Below are 20639 nucleotides of genomic sequence, written 5' to 3'. Positions count from 1 at the left end.
TAAAGGTGGGGGTGATTTCTGCAGCAATTCCGGGATTTCCTGATCAGCGTGTTTTCACTCCAACAGGAAGGTAGTACTGGATTAAGTGGAGCAAGTATGTAATATAAATTTAGGAGAATGTCTAGGACCGTAAGATAATTAGGTTTGATATGAATAATAGAAATGAGAAAGGAACACAGAAAGATAAAGGTACTTGCCAATTTCAACAAGTTCAAAATAGAACTAGCCAGTGATGAATTGGAATTAATAAAATGGTACATATGACAGATTACAAATGTGAGGTCATCCACTTTGGATCAAAAAAGGATAGAACAAGGTACTTTCTAAATGGTAAAAAGTTAAAAACAGTGGATGTCCAAACGGACTTAGGGATTCAGTACATAGATCATTGAAGTGTCATGTACAGGTGCAGAAAATAATCAAGAAGGCTAATGGAATGCTGGCCTTTATATCTGGAGGACTGGAGTACAAGGGGGCAGAAGTTATGCTGCAGCTGTACAAAACCCTGGTTAGACCGCACCTGGAGTACTGTGAGCAGATCTGGGCACCGCACCTTCGGAAGGACATGTTGGCCTTGGAGGGAGTTTTTTTTAAATTTATTCGTTCACGGGATGTGGGCGTAGCTGGCGAGGCCAGCATTTATTGCCCATCCCTAATTGCCCTCGAGAAGGTGGTGGTGAGCCGCCTTCTAGAACCGCTGCAGTCCGTGTGGTGACGGTTCTCCCACAGTGCTGTTAGGAATGGAGTTTCAGGATTTTGACCCAGCGACAATGAAGGAACGGCGATATATTTCCAAGTCGGGATGGTGTGTCACTTGGAGTGCAGCGTAGGTTAACTAGAATGATACCCGGACTTCAAGGGTTAAGTTACGAGGAGAGATTACACAAATTGGGGTTGTATTCTCTGGAGTTTCGAAGGTTAAGGGGTGATCTGATCGAAGTTTATAAGATATTAAGGGGAACAGATAGGGTGGATAGAGAGAAACTATTTCCGCTGGTTGAGAATTCTAGGATTAGGGGGCACAGTCTAAAAATTAGAGCCAGACCTTTCAGGAGTGAGATTAGAAAACATTTCTACATACAAAGGGTGGCAGAAGTTTGGAACTCTCTTCCGCAAACGGCAATTGATACCAGCTCAATTGCTAAATTTAAATCTGAGATGGATAGCTTTTTGGCAACCAAAGGTATTAAGGGATATGAGCAAAGGCAGGTATATGGAGTTAGATCACAGATCAGATCAAATGGCGAAGCAGGCATGAGGGGCTGAATGGCCTACTCCTGTTCCTATGACAGTGAACCTGGGAAATGTTAAAGCAGGAAGTGTAGGGTATAAACTAGACATTCTCTCGGGTAAAGTGGTACAGCAAAAGCTAGAGTTCCTTGGATGTTTAGAGAAATTTAAATTAAAATGAGAGGATAATAAACCCAGAGCTAATATAACAAAAAAATTAAGTAGAGTATAGAACTTAGAAATGGAAAAGATTAAGAAGCCTAACAGTGGGCATGAAGACAGACTGGAAGGTAGCAAACAGAAAATAGTAAAGGATCTTCTAAACACACAAGAAGTAGAAGAATAGCTAAGGAAAGGGTGGGACCAATTAGAGATGAAAAGAAAGTCTTTGAGGATGAAGGAATAGCAGTGATACTAACTGAGCACCTCGGTTTTCACGAGAGCACGGTTATGGAAATGAGAGGGTACCAGAGGAGTGGCTGGAACAATTACACAGGATAACTATAAATAAGGAAGCCATATTTGAAAAACTTGGTGGAAATGAGTGGAACAGGCACTGGGCCATGGTGGCATGGATCCTCGAATGCTGAGCGAAGTCAGGAAATAGCAGAGGCTCTGACCACAATTTTTCAAGCGTTCACTAGAGATCGAAGTTGTTCCCGAGAACCGGAGGGCTTCTAACATAACACTTCCGATCAAGAAGAGGGGGAAAAAGAAAAACTGGGTAACTGTAGACCAGCCTGACATTGGTTGTGGATAAACTTCTAGAAGCCGTAATATGGGGTGAAATTGATGCACACTTAGAAAACCTGGGTTAATTAAGTACGGCCAGCATGGATTTATAAAAGGCAAGTCATGTCTGGCAAATTTGAGAGATCTTTGAGGAAATAATGGAACGTATTGATAAAGGAAATTCCGTGTATATAAATTTTCCAAAGGTACAGGATAGGAGGCTTGTTGATAAAATGACACCTTACGGAGGCAGCATGGATAGGAAGTTGGTTAAGGGACAGAAAACAGAGTAGTGGTTAATGGATGTAAACAGTGGTGTCAGTGTTGGTAGAAGTTACTCTTCTCAGTATGGTCTGGACTTGAGTACAGGGACACAATATTAAAATTTGCAGATGAGACAAATATAGGTAGCATTGTCAACTGGGAAGAGGACTGTAAGTGAATTCAGGAGGGGATAGTCAAGTTAGTGGATTGGGCAAGTAGATATCAGATGAAATTTAATGTGGAGGTGATACATTTTAGGCGAGCAAATAGAGAGATGGAACATACATTAAACGGTAAAACTTTTAAAGGAGTAGAGGCACTTAGGGGTTGAAATACACATCTTTAAAAGTGAAAGGCCAAGTTTGGTACAGTTTTAAGAACATAAGAAATAGGAGCAGGAGTAGGCCAATTGGCCCCTCGAGCCTGCTCCGCCATTCAATAAGATCATGGCTGATTTTATTTATTTTGTAAAAAGCAAATTGGATTCTAGGTTTTATAAATAGGGATATAATATACAAAATCAAATGCTAAACCTATACAAATCATTGGTTAGGCCATAGTTAGAATATTGTGTCCGATTTTCAGCACCTACTTTAGGAAAGACTGTCAGGACAATGGAGAGGTTCATTAAGGTGTTACTAGGGGCGAAAGTCTTGAGGAATCATAGAAAATTACGGCACAGAAGAAGGCCATTCGGCCCATCGTGTCTGTGCCGGCCGGAAAAGAGCTATCCAGCTTAATCCCACTTTCCAGCACTTGGTCTGTAGGTTACGGTACTTCAAGTGCATATCCAAGTACTTTTGAAATGAGTTGAGGGTTTCTGCCTCTACCACCCTTTCAGGCAGTGAGTTCCAGACCCCACCACCCTCTGGGTGAAAACATTTCTCCTCTGCTCCCATCTAATCCTTCTACCAATTACTTTAAATCTATGCCCCCTGGTCAATGACCCTTCTGCTAAGGGAAATAGGTCCTCCCTATGCCACTCTATCTCGTCCTGTCATACTTTTCTATACCTCAATTAAATCTCCCCTCCGCCTCCTTTGTTCCAAAGAAAACAACCCCAGCCTATCCAATCTATTCTCATAGCTAAAATTCTCCAGCTCTGGCAACATCCTCGTAAATCTCCTCTACCCTCTCTAGTGCAATCACATCTTTCCTGTAATGTGGTGACCAGAACTGTACGCAGTACTCATGCTGTGGCCCAACCAATGTTTTATATAGTTCTAGCATAACCTCCCTGCTCTCTTATTCTATGCCTTGGCTAATAAAGGAAAGCATCCCCTATACCTTTTTGACCACCTTATGCGGAAGACTGGTGAAACAGGGCTCTTTATTAGAACAGAAAAGGTTACGAGAAGATTGGATAGAGGTTTGCAAAATTATGAGGGTTTTTTGTGAGGTAAGTAGGGAATGAACCGTTTCCACTTATCAGTGACTAATGAAAAGAATGAAGGGAGAGATAAAGAGATTTACTTTATGTAGAGGGTTGGTAGGACATGAAACAGTGGTGGATGCAGAATCCATAATTGCTTTTCAAATATTTAAACACTTTTTTTAAAAGAAAAAAAATTAAAGGGCAGGGTAATGTGATTAAGTGGATAGCTCTCTGAGAATCAGCACAGGCACGATGGGCTAAATGGCCTTTTTCCCTGTTGTGTAATTCTAGGTGGTTTCGCACTCACCAGATTGCTTATCGCCATTAATTTCCATGCTCTCTTTGACCTTGTGTTTGTGTTTAATTAGCACCGTGGAGTCTGTATAAATCAGTGTATGATTGCAGCAAAGAATGTTGTAGCTGTTCGGATCGTATAAAGGACCATCGTCATTTCGTGTTTCTGGAGAGGTTTCATTCCCAGCAAAACTAGAGGTAGCTAGCCACAGAAATTCTGCTATAGCACTAGAATCAGCACAGAAGGAGGCCATTCGGCCCATCATGCCTATGCTGGCTTTTTGAAAGAGCTATCCAATCAGTCCCACTCTCTAGCTCTTTCCCCATAACCCTGCAATTTTTTCTCCTTCAAGTATTTATCCAATTCCCTTTTGAAAGTCACTATTGAATCTGCTTCCACCACCCTTTCAGGCAGTGCATTCCAGATCATTACAACTCGCTGCGTTTTTAAAAAAAAATTCTCCTCATCTCGCCTCTGGTCCTTTTGCCAATGACCTTAAATCTCTGCCTACAAGTGAAAATTTATGTTAATCAGATGCTTTGATGCAACATGGACTTGTGTATTGTTTCTCACTTGCAGTGGTGAATCATAAGATTTTGTTCTTCTATATGATTAAATTTTGGCGGTTAATGTGGTCACTTCTGTTTACCAACATGGCAGATTATCTATGGTGATCCTTTTAAACCGGGGGTCCAAACTACTCCTTGTGAGCACTGATGATTTAGACCACAAATCCCAGCACCTCAGTTTCTTACTCTGCTGGTTGGAATTTTGCCATTCTTAGTACTGCTCCCTCATTGCTGGATAAATCCTCAATCTGAACACCAAGCTTGGCAGCTGTAAAATAAATGAATGAAGACTAATTCCATACTTAAGAAAAGACATACATGCTCTCGAGGCAGTACAAAGAAGGTTCACTCGGTTAATCCCGGGGATGAGGGGGTGGACATATGAGGAGAGGTTGAGTAGATTGGGACTCTACTCATTGGAGTTCAGAAGAATGAGAGGCGATCTTATTGAAACATATAAGATTGTGAAGGGGCTTGATCGGGTGGATGCGGTAAGGATGTTCCCAAGGATGGGTGAAACTAGAACTAGGGGGCATAATCTTAGAATAAGGGGCTGCTCTTTCAAAACTGAGATGAGGAGAAACTTCTTCACTCAGAGGGTAGTAGGTCTGTGGAATTTGCTGCCCCAGGAAGCGCTGGAAGCTACATCATTAAATAAATTTAAAACAGAAATAGACAGTTTCCTAGAAGTAAAGGGAATTAGGGGTTACGGGGAGCGGGCAGGAAATTGGACATGAATTTAGATTTGAGGTTAGAATCAGATCAGCCATGATCTTATTGAATGGCGGAGCAGGCTCGAGGGGCCGATTGGCCTACTCCTGCTCCTATTTCTTATGTTCTTATGCTAAAGGCTTGAACATTCCTGCTTTCAACTAATTTCCCTCCCATACTGAGTGGAGAGAGGACGTAGAAATTGGAAGTCAAGGATAACTGCTAATTCAGGTGGCGTGGATAGTGAGTGGTGTCTCCAAATGTTTTTTTCAATTCCGCGTCCCCAGCCCATCACAGCGTTGACTCTTTGCTGAGGTGTAATTCCATAATTGCTGGCACCATATGTTCATGTGTGATCCTCAACACTAAGTGCCGGCAGACTATTTGACTGCAGGAGGCATTGCAGCTGAGCTCATGCACTTCCAGCAGGGGGTCTATGGATAGCAATCATGGACTTTGGCCAACTGTTCTCCTCCCTCACCCAGGGGTGCTGAAGCCAGTAATAGTCCCCTACTGCCCAGGGTCTGAGATCAGTTAACTCAGCAGAGACTTGGAATTGAACCTGGGGCCGTCCGAGCCCAGATAAACTTGCTGAGCCATCGGATGCAGAACTGGTTTAAGGAACGAACAGACATGTTTCGAGTGATTTAAGAGAGTTTGGAAGATTGCCATAAGTATAAAAAGAAAACTAACAAACAGTTGGAGACAAAACCACCTATGAGAATATTTGTAATTGGTACAAGGTTAAATAAATAAACCCGCAAAAGGAAGGGTAAATTAATCCAGCAGGGAAAGATAGACCTCCTCTGCTTAATTGTACTGAGGTAACAGGCATGCCAGAATGTTCCCACCTGTAGCCAGATTGTTTGGACCACCCGCAAAGTAAGTTACAAATAGTGAACCAGGAATTGGTTACTAGAGATTTGACTTTGAAAGCAAGTAAAATACAGAAACCTTGTACTTTGAGTCTGAGAATATTAAAGTTAAGGAAGGACCTGGGCTGAAATTTTCTAGTGATTTGAAACTGGAGGATACAAGTTGTGCTGATACTGTTTGAAACTGGAGGATACAAGTTGTGCTGATACTGTTTGAAACTGGAGGATACAAGTTGTGCTGATACTGTTTGAAACTGGAGGATACAAGTTGTGCTGAGACTGTTTGAAACTGGAGGATACAAGTTGTGCTGAGACTGTTTGAAACTGGAGGATACAAGTTGTGCAGATACTGTTTGAAACTGGAGGATACAAGTTGTGCAGATACTGTTTGAAACTGGAGGATACAAGTTGTGCTGATACTGTTTGAAACTGGAGGATACAAGTTGTGCTGATACTGTTTGAAACTGGAGGATACAAGTTGTGCTGAGACTGTTTGAAACTGGAGGATACAAGTTGTGCTGAGACTGTTTGAAACTGGAGGATACAAGTTGTGCAGATACTGTTTGAAACTGGAGGATACAAGTTGTGCTGAGACTGTTTGAAACTGGAGGATACAAGTTGTGCAGATACTGTTTGAAACTGGAGGATACAAGTTGTGCAGATACTGTTTGAAACTGGAGGATACAAGTTACGCTGCCCTATAGTGTTACAGTAGCATAATAACAACAAGGACGGAGGGTCAAATCACATCCAGTCCAAATCTTGGTCAAAAAGCACGCAATCTTTTAGATTGGATGGAAAGAAAAGTAACTAGGAAGATGATGGCCTTGTGTTTCTGCTCTGTGAGGATTTGCATCAATGATAACTTGTATTTTTATAGCACCTTTAACATAGAAAAACATCCCAAGACACTTCATAGAACTGTAATCAGAGCCGAAGAAGGAGATAATTATGAGGGGTAACTAGAAGTTTGGTCAAAGAAGTGGGTTTTGAGGAAGGTCTTGTAGGAGGAGAGGAGGTGGAGAGGTATAGGGAGGGATTTCCAGAGCATGGCGCCAAGATGTCTGCAGCACAGCTGCCATTGGTGGAACGAAGGGATTTGGGATGCACAAGAGGCCAAAGTTGGAGGAACGCAGAGTTTTCGGAGGGAATATTTTCCATAAAACATTAACAACCGAAAGGAGGCATAATCCAAGTATTTAAGTTACTGATTTATTTTCCTGCTCTGAGTGAGTGGGTAGGCCTCAGCCAGTGTTGATTTGTAACTGGCTGCCAGGGAGTAGGGAAAGCAGCCTAGAGTGAATCATCACTTTATTTCTTTATATTTTCTTAAGTATATTACATAACTGCGGAGCGGAACATTTTATATCTCCTCACCCACCCAGTGTCAGCAACAAGCGCTCTCAGGTCATGTATTGCACGGTTAAATGCAGCGTTAAGCTCCCTTTATGTCAGGTTCCACGCCTCGATTTTTAAAATTCTCGTCCTTGTGTTCAAATCCCTCCATGGCCTCCCCCCTCCCTATCTCTGTAACCTCCTCCAGCCCTACAACCCTCCAAGATCTCTGCGCTCCTCCAGTTCTTGCCTTTAGCGCATCCCCAATTTTAATATCTCCACCATTGACGGCCGTGCCTTCAGCTTCCCTAACATCTGGAATTCCCTCCCTAAACCTCTCGCCTCTCTACCTCTCTTTTCTCCTTCAAGATGCTCCTTAAAACCTACCTCTTTGACCGAGCTTTTGGTCACCTGCCCTAATATCTCCTCGTGGCTGAGAGTCAAATTTTGTTTGATCACTCCTGTGAAGTGCTACGTTAAAGGAGCTATACGCATTATACTCCATCTGCCACCTTCCTGCCCATTCACTTAACCTGTCTATATTCCTTTGCAGACTCTTTTTGTCCTCCTCTCAGCTTACTTTCACCTAGCTTTGTATTGTCAGCAAACTTGGATACATTACACTCGGTCCCTTCATCTAAGTCATTAATATAGATTTAAATAGCTGAGGCCCAAGCACTTATTGTTGCCGCACCCCACTAGTTACAACCTGCCAACCTGGAAATGACCCGTTTCTCCCTACTCTCTGTCCATTAACCAATCCTCTATCTTTGCTAATATATCACCCCTCAACCCCATGAGCCCTCATCTTGTGTAACAACCTTTTGTGTGGCACCTTATCGAATGTCTTTTGAAAATCCAAATATACTACATCCACTGGTTCCCCTTTATCTACCCTGCAAGTTACATCCTCAAAAAACTCTAATAGATTTGTCAAGCACGATTTCCCTTTCATAGAACCATGCTGACTCTGCCTAATCACGTTATGATTGTCTAAGTGCCCTGTTACCGTTTCCTTAATAATGGATTCCAGCATTTTTCCGACAACTGATGTCAGGCTAACTCTCAGCAGGATATGGCAATTGACTCTCTTTTTAGCTGCGTGCATTTCACGAAATGTTCCACATTTCAATGATTACTGTGAGCTAGAAGCAAGTATACATTCATTGTAGAATCATTTCACCCTTCAGTTATAAAGTTCAACATTAAAACAACCGGGTTAAATTACATGGTGTCAGCTGTTGCTCAGTGGGTAGCACTCTCGCCTCTGAGTCAGAAGGTTGTGGGTTCAAGTCCCACTCCAGAGACTTGAGCACAAAATCTAGGCTGACATTTTGGTGCAGTACTGAGGGAGTGCTGCATCTCGGAGGTGCCATCTTTTCAGATGAGATGTTAAACCGAGGCTCCGGCTGTCCCCTCAGGTAGATGTAAAAGATCCCGCAGCACTATTCGAAGAAGAGCAGGGGAGTTCTTCCTGGTGTCCTGGCCAACGTTTATCCCCCAACATCACTTTTTTAAAAAAAAACAGATTATCTGGTCATTATCATGTTGTTGTTTGTGGTCCCTTGCTGTGTGCAAATTGGCTGCCGTGTTTCCTACATTACAACAGTGACTACACTTCAAAAGTACTTCATTGGCCATGAAGCACTTTGGGATGTCCTGAGGTCGTGAAAGGCGCTAAATAAATGCAAGTCCTTTTTCTAGCACTTTGGAATTAGTGAAAAGTAATGAAAAAAGACTTTTTTAAATAACTTTTATTTTTTAACGCTAATCTGCATTTCTGCTAATTTTGACAGCCACCAAAAGAGTTCAAGGTCTGGAAAACCAGTGCTGTGCCCCCACCGGAGACGTACGAAATAGAGGAGAAAAAGCCGCCATTGGGTGTGGACATGGCAGTGAAATGGTCCAACATGTACCAGGATAATGGTGACGATGCTCCACAGCGCACGGCTGCTTTGCTTCCAGAAGAGCCGGAAGCCTCTGAGTCGGGTAGGTTTGTTACCAGCACAAGCCCCAGTCCCTCAGAAAACACACAGCACGTTTTTGGTCAGTTTCAAATGGAGTTCACTTAAACGTTGAATGTCAGCTTGCCTCATTTGCCCCCGAGTCAGAAGGTGGTGGATATGGCATAATGAAACACTTTTTGAGTAGTCTTCATTTTGTCGGCGATTTCTTTAACTTAGTCACAAGACATAATGAATTTAAAAACCAGTTGCAGTCAGAATTGTGCCCCCGACCTTGCTCGATTACGAATGTTGTGAATATTTGTCGCCTGTTACAGTCACCAGACACACAGGGCCAGAATTTGCTGTAGCAGGGCATCGTTAGACTTGCCTCTGCACCCTTCAGCTCAAAAAAAAATTTTGCCCACCAAGTCGCTGAGTCTGAGAGCTGATAAAGGGGCAGCGAGGGAAACAGGGCATCTGGGACCTGAGTGAACAGGGCAAGCAACGGGGTATCTCCTTAACCAATAAGACTGAAGGATTGGGAAATAAACAGAAGGACTGAGAAGGAAGGTGTATTCAATGTCAAATCAGGTACGGAAAGAGACATAGAGGGAAAGATTGGATTAAGAGAGAGAGGCAAAAAAGAAAAGGAAGAATAATTTGAAATTTGCAATTTTTAAAAACCACCCCGAAAAATCCAACACCTGAAGGAATGAGACTCCACACACAGAGAGGCTGTTTGGGCAGTAAACTAGTATCAGTAATGGTAGCCGTGAAACTACTGGATTGTCGTAAAAACGCATCTGGTTCACTAATGCCCTTTAGGGAAGGCAACCTGCCGTCCTTACCCGGTCTGGCCTTTATGTGACTCCAGACCCACAGCAATGTGGTTGATTCTTAATCACCCTCTGAAAAGGCCTAGCAAACCACTCAGTTGTTCAAGAAGGCGGCTCACCGCCACCTTCTCAAGGGCAATTAGGGATGGGCAATAAATGTTGGCCCTGCCAGCGATGCCCACATCCCATGAACGAATAATTTAAAAAAAATTAACACTTATCGCATTGTTAAAAGGGTACTTAGACTAGAATAGACAAGGCCTAAACTCTCCACAGAAAGTTAACGGGCAATTAATGGGCAAATACAGCCAATTCCTTAAAAAAAATAAACAGGGAGGTCAAGGGTGAGGTGCCGTTTTCATGAAACTAACAGCGGAGCGGCACAACTCGTACAGTAACTTTTGGATATTCACATTTAACCGCACATTTGCTCCTCGCCTGAAGTTGCTGTACCGTTTACCCAAAATAACAGCGAGCACCATTAGCCTCACCGTTACTTTGACAGCAAATTCTGGCCCAAAATGTGCGATTTGCTCAGTTATATGTATGAATGGAAGTTATTTTTAAAACCTAGCTGACCAGCATAGAACGTAGATTGTGACTATTTATTGTTTTCCTTTCAAGAAGCTGATCATAGAATTGTTGATGGTGATCGCCACCGGGGCGCCCCCGCGGGATGGTGATCGCCACCGGGGCGCCCCCGCGGGATGGTGATCGCCACCGGGGCGCCCCCGCGGGATGGTGATCGCCACCGGGGCGCCCCCGCGGGATGGTGATCGCCACCGGGGCGCCCCCGCGGGATGGTGATCGCCACCGGGGCGCCCCCGCGGGATGGTGATCGCCACCGGGGCGCCCCCGCGGGATGGTGATCGCCACCGGGGCGCCCCCGCGGGATGGTGATCGCCACCGGGGCGCCCCCGCGGGATGGTGATCGCCACCGGGGCGCCCCCGCGGGATGGTGATCGCCACCGGGGCGCCCCCGCGGGATGGTGATCGCCACCGGGGCGCCCCCGCGGGATGGTGATCGCCACCGGGGCGCCCCCGCGGGATGGTGATCGCCACCGGGGCGCCCCCGCGGGATGGTGATCGCCACCGGGGCGCCCCCGCGGGATGGTGATCGCCACCGGGGCGCCCCCGCGGGATGGTGATCGCCACCGGGGGCGCCCCCGCGGGATGGTGATCGCCACCGGGGGCGCCCCCGCGGGATGGTGATCGCCACCGGGGCGCCCCCGCGGGATGGTGATCGCCACCGGGGCGCCCCCGCGGGATGGTGATCGCCACCGGGGCGCCCCCGCGGGATGGTGATCGCCACCGGGGCGCCCCCGCGGGATGGTGATCGCCACCGGGGCGCCCCCGCGGGATGGTGATCGCCACCGGGGCGCCCCCGCGGGATGGTGATCGCCACCGGGGCGCCCCCGCGGGATGGTGATCGCCACCGGGGCGCCCCCGCGGGATGGTGATCGCCACCGGGGCGCCCCCGCGGGATGGTGATCGCCACCGGGGCGCCCCCGCGGGATGGTGATCGCCACCGGGGCGCCCCCGCGGGATGGTGATCGCCACCGGGGCGCCCCCGCGGGATGGTGATCGCCACCGGGGCGCCCCCGCGGGATGGTGATCGCCACCGGGGCGCCCCCGCGGGATGGTGATCGCCACCGGGGCGCCCCCGCGGGATGGTGATCGCCACCGGGGGCGCCCCCGCGGGATGGTGATCGCCACCGGGGCGCCCCCGCGGGATGGTGATCGCCACCGGGGCGCCCCCGCGGGATGGTGATCGCCACCGGGGCGCCCCCGCGGGATGGTGATCGCCACCGGGGCGCCCCCGCGGGATGGTGATCGCCACCGGGGCGCCCCCGCGGGATGGTGATCGCCACCGGGGCGCCCCCGCGGGATGGTGATCGCCACCGGGGCGCCCCCGCGGGATGGTGATCGCCACCGGGGCGCCCCCCGCGGGATGGTGATCGCCACCCGGGGCGCCCCCGCGGGATGGTGATCGCCACCGGGGCGCCCCCGCGGGATGGTGATCGCCACCGGGGCGCCCCCCGCGGGATGGTGATCGCCACCGGGGCGCCCCCCGCGGGATGGTGATCGCCACCGGGGCGCCCCCGCGGGATGGTGATCGCCACCGGGGCGCCCCCGCGGGATGGTGATCGCCACCGGGGCGCCCCCGCGGGATGGTGATCGCCACCGGGGCGCCCCCGCGGGATGGTGATCGCCACCGGGGCGCCCCCGCGGGATGGTGATCGCCACCGGGGCGCCCCCGCGGGATGGTGATCGCCACCGGGGCGCCCCCGCGGGATGGTGATCGCCACCGGGGCGCCCCCGCGGGATGGTGATCGCCACCGGGGCGCCCCCCGCGGGATGGTGATCGCCACCGGGGCGCCCCCGCGGGATGGTGATCGCCACCGGGGCGCCCCCCGCGGGATGGTGATCGCCACCGGGGCGCCCCCGCGGGATGGTGATCGCCACCGGGGCGCCCCCGCGGGATGGTGATCGCCACCGGGGCGCCCCCGCGGGATGGTGATCGCCACCGGGGCGCCCCCGCGGGATGGTGATCGCCACCGGGGCGCCCCCGCGGGATGGTGATCGCCACCGGGGCGCCCCCGCGGGATGGTGATCGCCACCGGGGCGCCCCCGCGGGATGGTGATCGCCACCGGGGCGCCCCCGCGGGATGGTGATCGCCACCGGGGCGCCCCCGCGGGATGGTGATCGCCACCGGGGCGCCCCCCGCGGGATGGTGATCGCCACCGGGGCGCCCCCGCGGGATGGTGATCGCCACCGGGGCGCCCCCGCGGGATGGTGATCGCCACCCGGGGCGCCCCCGCGGGATGGTGATCGCCACCGGGGCGCCCCCGCGGGATGGTGATCGCCACCGGGGCGCCCCCCGCGGGATGGTGATCGCCACCGGGGCGCCCCCCGCGGGATGGTGATCGCCACCGGGGCGCCCCCGCGGGATGGTGATCGCCACCGGGGCGCCCCCGCGGGATGGTGATCGCCACCGGGGCGCCCCCGCGGGATGGTGATCGCCACCGGGGCGCCCCCGCGGGATGGTGATCGCCACCGGGGCGCCCCCGCGGGATGGTGATCGCCACCGGGGCGCCCCCGCGGGATGGTGATCGCCACCCGGGGCGCCCCCGCGGGATGGTGATCGCCACCGGGGCGCCCCCGCGGGATGGTGATCGCCACCGGGGGCGCCCCCGCGGGATGGTGATCGCCACCCGGGGCGCCCCCGCGGGATGGTGATCGCCACCGGGGGCGCCCCCCGCGGGATGGTGATCGCCACCGGGGCGCCCCCGCGGGATGGTGATCGCCACCGGGGCGCCCCCGCGGGATGGTGATCGCCACCGGGGGCGCCCCCGCGGGATGGTGATCGCCACCGGGGCGCCCCCGCGGGATGGTGATCGCCACCCGGGGCGCCCCAAAATCACCTTCTCAAGGATAATTAGGGATGGGCAATAAATGTTGGCCTTGCCAGTGATGCCCACATCCCATGAATGAATTAAAAAATGTCCCCATTCCGCGTAGATACTGCTAATTCGCACAGATTTTCCAGTGCCCTAGTTTTAGTTGCCAGACTTTTTTTTTAATATCTCTGTTGGGAGGACAAGTTGACAAAACTTTTTTTTACAAAAATAGCATATTGTATCCTTGGGGCATAGTGTACAAAAGCAGAGGGGTAATACTCATTGATTAGGCCTCAGTTAGAATGTTGTGTCCAGTTATGGGTGCCTTACGAAAGGATCCCAAGGCCATGGTGAGGGTCCTGAAGAGATTTCGTAGGGTGATACCAGGGATTAAAGGCTTTAGTAATGAGGAGTCACAAGAGAAATTGGGGCTGCTTTCATTACTACAACAACTTGCATTTGTATAGCGCCTTTAACTTAGCCCTTGTCCTTCTGGGTGGTAGAGGTCGTGGTTGGGCCTAGGAGTGATCTTTTTTATTCATTCATGGGATATGAGCATCACTGGCAGGGCCAGCATTTATTGCCCATCTCTAATTGACCTCGAGAAGGTGGTGGTGAGCCGACTTCTTGAACCGCTGCAGTCCGTGTGGTGAAGGTTCTCCCACAGTGCTGTTAGGTAGGGAGTTCCAGGATTTTGACCCAGCGACGATGAAGGAACGCTGATATATTTCCAAGTCGGGATGGTGTGTGACTTGGCGGGGAACGTACAGGTGGTGTTGTTCCTATGTGCCTGCTGCTCTTGTCCTTCTAGGCGGTAGAGGTCGTGGGTTTGGGAGGTGCTGTCGAAGAAGCCTTGGCGAGTTGCTGCAGTGCATCCTGTGGATGGTACACATTGCAGCCACAGTGCGCCGGTGGTGAAGAGAGTGAATGTTTAGGATGGTGGATGGGGTGCCAATCAAGCAGGCTGCTTTGTCCTGGATGGTGTTGAGCTTCTTGAGTGTTGTTGGAGCTGCAATTGGAAAGTATTCCATCACACTCCCGACTTGTGCCTTGTAGATGGTGGAAAGGCTTTGGAGAGTCAGTAGGTGAGTCATTCACCGCAGAATACCCAGCCTCTGACCTGCTCTTGTAGCCACGGTATTTATATGGCCGGTCCAGTTAAGTTTCTGGTCAATGGTGACCCCCAGGATGTTGATGGTGGGGGATTCAGCAATGGTAATGCCGTGGAATGTCAAGGGGAGGTGGTTAGACACTCTCTTGTTGGAGATGGTCATTGCCTGGCACTTGTCTGGCGTGAATGTTACTTGCCACTTATCAGCTCAAGCCTGGATGTAATCCAGGTCTTTCTGCATGCGGGCACGGACTGCTTCATTATCTGAGGGGTTGCGAATGGAACTGAACACTGTGCAATCATCAGCCAATATCCCCATTTCTGACCTTATGATGGAGGGAAAGGCACTGATGAAGCAGCTGAAGATGGTTGGGCCTAGGACACTGCCCCTGAAGAAGTCCTGCAGCAATGCCCTGGGGCTGAGATGATTGGCCTCCAGCAACCACTACTATCTTCCTTTGTGCTGGGTATGACTCCAGCCACTGGAGAGTTTTCCCCCTGATTCCCATTGACTTCAATTTTACTAGGGCTCCTTGGTGCCACACTCGGTCAAATGCTGCCTTGATGTCAAGGGCAGTCACTCTCCCCTCACCTCTGGAATTCAGCTCTTTTGTCCATGATTGGACCATGGCTGTAATGAGTTCTGGAGCCGAGTGGTCCTGGCAGAACCCAAACTGAGCATCGGTGAGCAGGTTATTGGTGAGTAAGTGCCGCTTGATAGCACTGTCAACGATACCTTCCATCACTTTGCTGATGATTGAGAGTAGACTGATGGGGCGGTAATTGGCCGGATTGGATTTGTCCTGCTTTTTGTGGACAGGACATACCTGGGCAATTTTCCACAATTGTCGGGTAGATGCCAGCGTTGTAGCTGCACTGGAACAGTTTGGTTCGAGTCGCTGCTGGTTCTGGAGCACAAGTCTTCAGCAGTACAGCCGGAGTGTTGTCGGGGCAAAAAAAAAATTTCACTCAGCCACAAAAGGAGATATTAGGACAGGTGACCAAAAGCTTGGTCAACGAAGTAGGTTTTAAGCAGCATCTTTAAGGAGGAGAGGGAGGTTTAGGGAGGGAATTCCAGAGCTTGGGACCTAGGCCGCTGAAGCCGCGGCCATCAGTGGTGGAGCGATTATTATCGGGGATCTGCAAGAGGCCAGAATTGTGAAGAGATCTCGGAGGATTGTGGGGCTGGAGGAGGTGAGAACAATGAGAGCTAAGAGGCGATCTGATAGAAGGGTTCAAGATTATGAAGAGGTAAAAGCATTTCCACCAGTCGATGAGTCGGTAACTGGAGGGTATAATTTTAAGATCATCAAAAGAGTGAAGGGAAGTTAGGAAAATAATTTTTTTATGCAGGGGTTTGTATGAACCAGGTTCAAAGTGTTTCTGGTAGAGCAGAATTCATAATAGCTTTTAAAAAAGCAAGCAGACAAATATTTGGGAAAAAAAACATTTTAAAAGGTATGAGGGCCAGATAGAGGAATGGGGTTAAGAGGATAGCTCTTTCAAAGAGCCAGCACAGGCATGATGGGCCAAATGGCCACCTCCTGTGCTGAGATTATATTCTGTCCCATTTTGTCTGTAACTCTTGAATTTTACCTTCCCCCTCCCTTTTTGGTTCCAGTCGCCAATTGCTGATTGAACATGACTTCCCCTTTTTCAATCTTAATGCTGTCCTGCACTTTGCTCGTTAACCCTTCACTGTGGTGTCTCAATTTAAAAATTGTGAAAATTGTTTTTCATAGTTTTTTTGTAATTGCTTATGTTTTTTAAACTGTCCCTAAACCTCCCTCTCCTCCTTTAAGATGCTCCTTAAAACCTACTTCTTTGACCAAGCTTTTGGTCACCTGTCCTAATATCTCCATTATCTGCCCTCAATTATTCACTTTCCAAATCAGCTTCCAAAACTTTCACAGGACGAAGCCTTACTTAAGTCATTGCCTCCTTGCATATTGATTGTATTCTACTTGCCTTCATTCTCGTACTATGTGCGTAAGACCAGATTTTGAGGGCTCCTAATTATCTGCTAATTTCCATTATCTGTTATGGAGGAGTCACCTCTATTGTGGCACGTTGTGGAGATTCCATGGTACAGTGGAAAAATTAGGATGTTTGTATTAACAGATGGAATGATTCAGGACAGTTACAATTGAGATGGGTGAGTGCTCAGCTTCATGGGGTCAAAGCAGAGAGTTTTTAACATTTTTGACAGCATATGATGGCTCTCCAAATATGTCTCCGCGTCTCTTCATTATCACTTCGTTTAAATTGGAACCAAATTCCAAAAGCTTGTGTTCGATTTTTATTTTGCTTACTGATATATTCCTACTTTTTTTGTTCTCTCGAAAGAGGCTCCTGCCCTCGCCTGGATCAAAGCACAGATATAAGATGGAGGAAGCATGTTCCCTGTATTTCAAGCATTTCCTGGCTTTGCGTCCCGTGGTGTAGGCTGTTCTCTGTTTACGTAACTAGTCCCACTAACGCAGCTACTGAGGGCAAGTCGGGTGACTTCTAACTTTTTAATGAAACCTATTGTGATAGCTAGTGATTGCATTCATATCAATCAAACCAGTTATTTATTGATAGCTATCTTCTCTCCTTTCAGATGAAGAGGATGCAGAGGACTCTTCTGCTAAAAAACGTAAGATAGAAACATTTCAGCAGAAGGAGAAAAGAAAACGAAACGAAGGACAAGCCAACAGAGAGAAAAGTTTTGTCGAAGAAGAGAAGCGAATTCTCAGACAGGAGTTTTGCTTGAAAGATTGAAGAGGCAGAAAACGTCAACTGGATAAAACCACCACCACCGAGTTTATCCTACTTGTCCTAAACACAAACTACTTTCTTCCCACAGCTTCAGATGCTCAAATCACGTGTTCGGTTACAGCGGCAAAATAAGAGGGTTTGGCTGTGAATATTGTGTGGAACATGCAGTGGGAATCTCTTTAAAATAAAGCTGTATATATTGTTTACTGGTTCTTTTCAAATAAACAGAGAGAGACTTTTTTTTTTGCACCGTGTCTCAAAAGAAACCAGTGAGAAATCTATTCAATAGTGCTGAAGTTTTAATGTGCACTTGATGCAGAATTATTTTTTTTAAAAAAGAACCGTGAGATGTCATTTTGATGTGGTGCAGCCGTGACAAGTACGTGAAGTGTTGATTTAAGTGGAAACTTTGCCAGTGTTCCAGTTTGGCTTGTGTAATAATCAAACTGACTTGAGTAGCTGGCCCAAGTGTTGTAAAGCAGTTTTGGCTCACTTTTAATTTGTCCCCTATTAGAAGTACTTGTTACAGCACTCGTAGTTTATGGAACACTGAATGTGAAGCCTCAGCCTAACCTGCGCAGATGTGTTTTAACATAGAAAATAGGAGCAGGAGTAGACCATTCTGTTCTACCGTTCTGGCCATATATTCTGGCATTCTGTTGGTTTTTGGCATTGGAAGTAACATGTCTACTATTTCTTACAAATCTTTCCCTGAATAAGATAATATGGGCATGGCGTTTGAAATGTACAGTCACAATAGACTTAGCGGATCCCTATATTTAGTTGAAGAGGCCAAGGCTTGGACCTTTTTGGCGAGTGAAATGCAGTCTGGGCAGCTTCTCATACTGTACACAAGGGTTTAATCAGGATCAAACTGTCCCTGTGCCACCTACACGAAAATGACCTTTCAAACGTACATGATTGAATCTGCTACGTGGTCATAAACTGATCATTTGACTCTTTGTTTACCATGATGGTTTTAAGCCTCAGTTGAGGGGGTAGGGCAGTAGCGTAGACACTTACCGTTCACCTTTGGGGCACAATAGATTGAATAGACGCCTCCTCTATATGCTGGTTGTAAGGTGTAGGTTTTAGGGGTGGTAATAGAAAAATGACAGGATAGGATAATTTGATGAGCAGACAGCATCGTGGATTAACTAGTGCAGAGGGTACAGCACGTGTCCAAAACATCTCTGCAGAATAAGCAGGCTGAGCAAGATAAGATAGCTGGTGCAGCAATTAATTGTCTTCCTGTAGCCAATAGACCCTAAGATGAGAATTGTATCACATGACTTTAGGAGTGTATAAATTTGAAATAGTTAAGCGAGGTTACCATGGATACAGAAGCATAAGGGAGAAAGTGCTGAACAGAGAAACCTCGAAGGGATGAGGCCGACTTGTCTGAACTACAGAACCAGTTTGTACCATCTTTCAAGCAAAGCGTATATAAGCACGTGGTGCTGTGGTTGTATCATCTCCTGTGACGCAAGTAGGGGAGAGAAGTGCACAGGTTGGTGTTCTCTTGTGAGCTGGTGGGTGCAGCTTCAGCTTGGGCCGCCTGCCATCAACCCTTGTGAAGGTGGGGGTGGCGGCGATTGTGGGGGGTGTCTAAGGTTCCATCCAGCGAGCTGGCCCAATGGAAGTTACTGCGGGCACGCAGGACTTGCACGTTTACTGTGATTGATGTATCAATACAAGATAAGGCACAAGCTCAATCTTGTACTGATTAAAGTTGCTGACACTAGTCTCTCTAACCTGTTGATTGACAAGATTAGCTGGAATGGCAAAATCTGACGACACGATCCAACGTGAAGTGGATTTGGGCATTCTCAACCCAGTTCATGGTGAGTTTTAAAAAAAAACTCTCATAATTTAGCACCTGATTGGTAACCTTAGAGAATCCATAGGATGGCTAGTGAGGGAAATGGTTAAACAGTACGGGGTATTCTGAGATTGGGGCTAAGATGTATTGTTGAGGTGTCTCTGTGTACTGTAGCTAACCTATGAGTGCTGGATTCTGACACTGGGTTCCTGAAATGAAGTGTGTGTTTCTCTACTTTTGTATTGTGATCTGCAAGCAACTAATTACTTTTTCCTCAGCTTGCTCAAACTGATGGATACTGGTTCTCAACTGTATCCAGACAAGATTTTTTTTATCACGTTATCACACAAGTTGCATTAGATATTCTGATCATTGTATATGTTAAGATTGTATATTTAAAAATTAAATGTAGCATCAAAGTATATTTGCAATTGATACATATTAAAAAGCAACTCTTTAATACTAAGGATTCCAACTTTTAAATGTAGAAAATAAGAATTTATATGATGGGTATCTAAAATTGCTGTACTTTATTCTTTTTTGGCAGAACAGCTTATAGTGTGTGATATTGTGCAGTGAAGATCAGATCCAATATCCCATGAGGGCAGGAGGGGAAACCGGGGGAGGGCGGGGTCAGGGGGAAACAGAGGACGGGGTAGAGGGGAAACTGGAGGGGGGGGGACACAGATGGGGAAGTGGAGGGGGGAGACGAAGGGCGGGGGAGCAATTCACAGGGAGGACCTTTTGATTCTACCAGTAATGAATAATAACTCACTGAATAGAGGGTATGGTGATGGGGTTAGATGAAGAGGGATGGGAGGAGGCCTGTGTGGAGCATAAACACCGGCATGGACCGAATGGCCTGTTTGTGCTGTACATTCTATATTAAGGCAGAGGCTAGAACATTGCACAGAATTATAACCACTTGTGGTGAAGCAGCCCGTCATATGATAGTCCTCAGTTCAAAAACCTTCCTCCTTGGTCATCCAGTGAGAATCCTCTGTTTCCGTTCCCTAGTTCCAATTCGCCCACCAGTGGAAACAATCTTTCACTATTTCCCCACGGTAAAGTCCCCAGGTTTCACTCACCCCTTTACTGGCTGCTCCTCTCTAGGCACCGTTCCCACTCACTACCTTGCTGCTGCTGCTGCTCCCAGCTCTGTGGGAAAATGCTGACCCCAAGTCTACCCCACTGCCTCATCTTTCTCTTCTCTTTCTCCCCCCCCCCCCCCCGCCTGAGCCCCAATCCTCTCGACCCCCAGTCTCCCTCTCCCACCTACCCAAGCCCTGATCTCCGCCCCCCCCCCCCCCCCCCCCCCCCAAATCCCTGTTCCACAGTCTCCTATTTATGAATGTGATAGATTCATCGTGGAGCCT

At 48.5% G+C, this 20639-nt stretch overlaps 1 protein-coding gene across 1 annotated transcript; it reads left to right on the top strand.

Annotated features, from left to right (window-relative positions):
- Window positions 1–3995: 3995 nt before the first annotated feature.
- On the top strand, window positions 3996–19729 carry c9h1orf52 (chromosome 9 C1orf52 homolog). The gene is made up of 3 exons (XM_067989809.1): window positions 3996–4093; window positions 9183–9375; window positions 17284–19729. The coding sequence occupies exons 2-3, from the start codon at window positions 9276–9278 to the stop codon at window positions 17442–17444; spliced, it is 261 nt and encodes an 86-aa protein (XP_067845910.1). The 5' UTR covers window positions 3996–4093; window positions 9183–9275; the 3' UTR covers window positions 17445–19729.
- Window positions 19730–20639: the final 910 nt, after the last annotated feature.

This window comes from Heptranchias perlo, chromosome 9 (genome assembly GCF_035084215.1).
Source record: "Heptranchias perlo isolate sHepPer1 chromosome 9, sHepPer1.hap1, whole genome shotgun sequence".
Taxonomy (NCBI): Eukaryota; Metazoa; Chordata; class Chondrichthyes; order Hexanchiformes; family Hexanchidae; genus Heptranchias; species Heptranchias perlo.
The sequence above is the reverse complement of the archived record's forward strand: the minus strand, read 5'-3'. Positions and strand labels throughout refer to the sequence as shown.

Excerpts from the sequence above, each read along its gene's own strand:
- c9h1orf52 (XM_067989809.1), top strand. The coding sequence starts at position 9,276 with ATGGCAGTGAAATGGTCCAACATGTACCAGGATAATGGTGACGATGCT. Across the intron at positions 9,376-17,283 it reads GCCGGAAGCCTCTGAGTCGG|ATGAAGAGGATGCAGAGGAC; the intron begins GTAGGTTTGTTA and ends CTCTCCTTTCAG.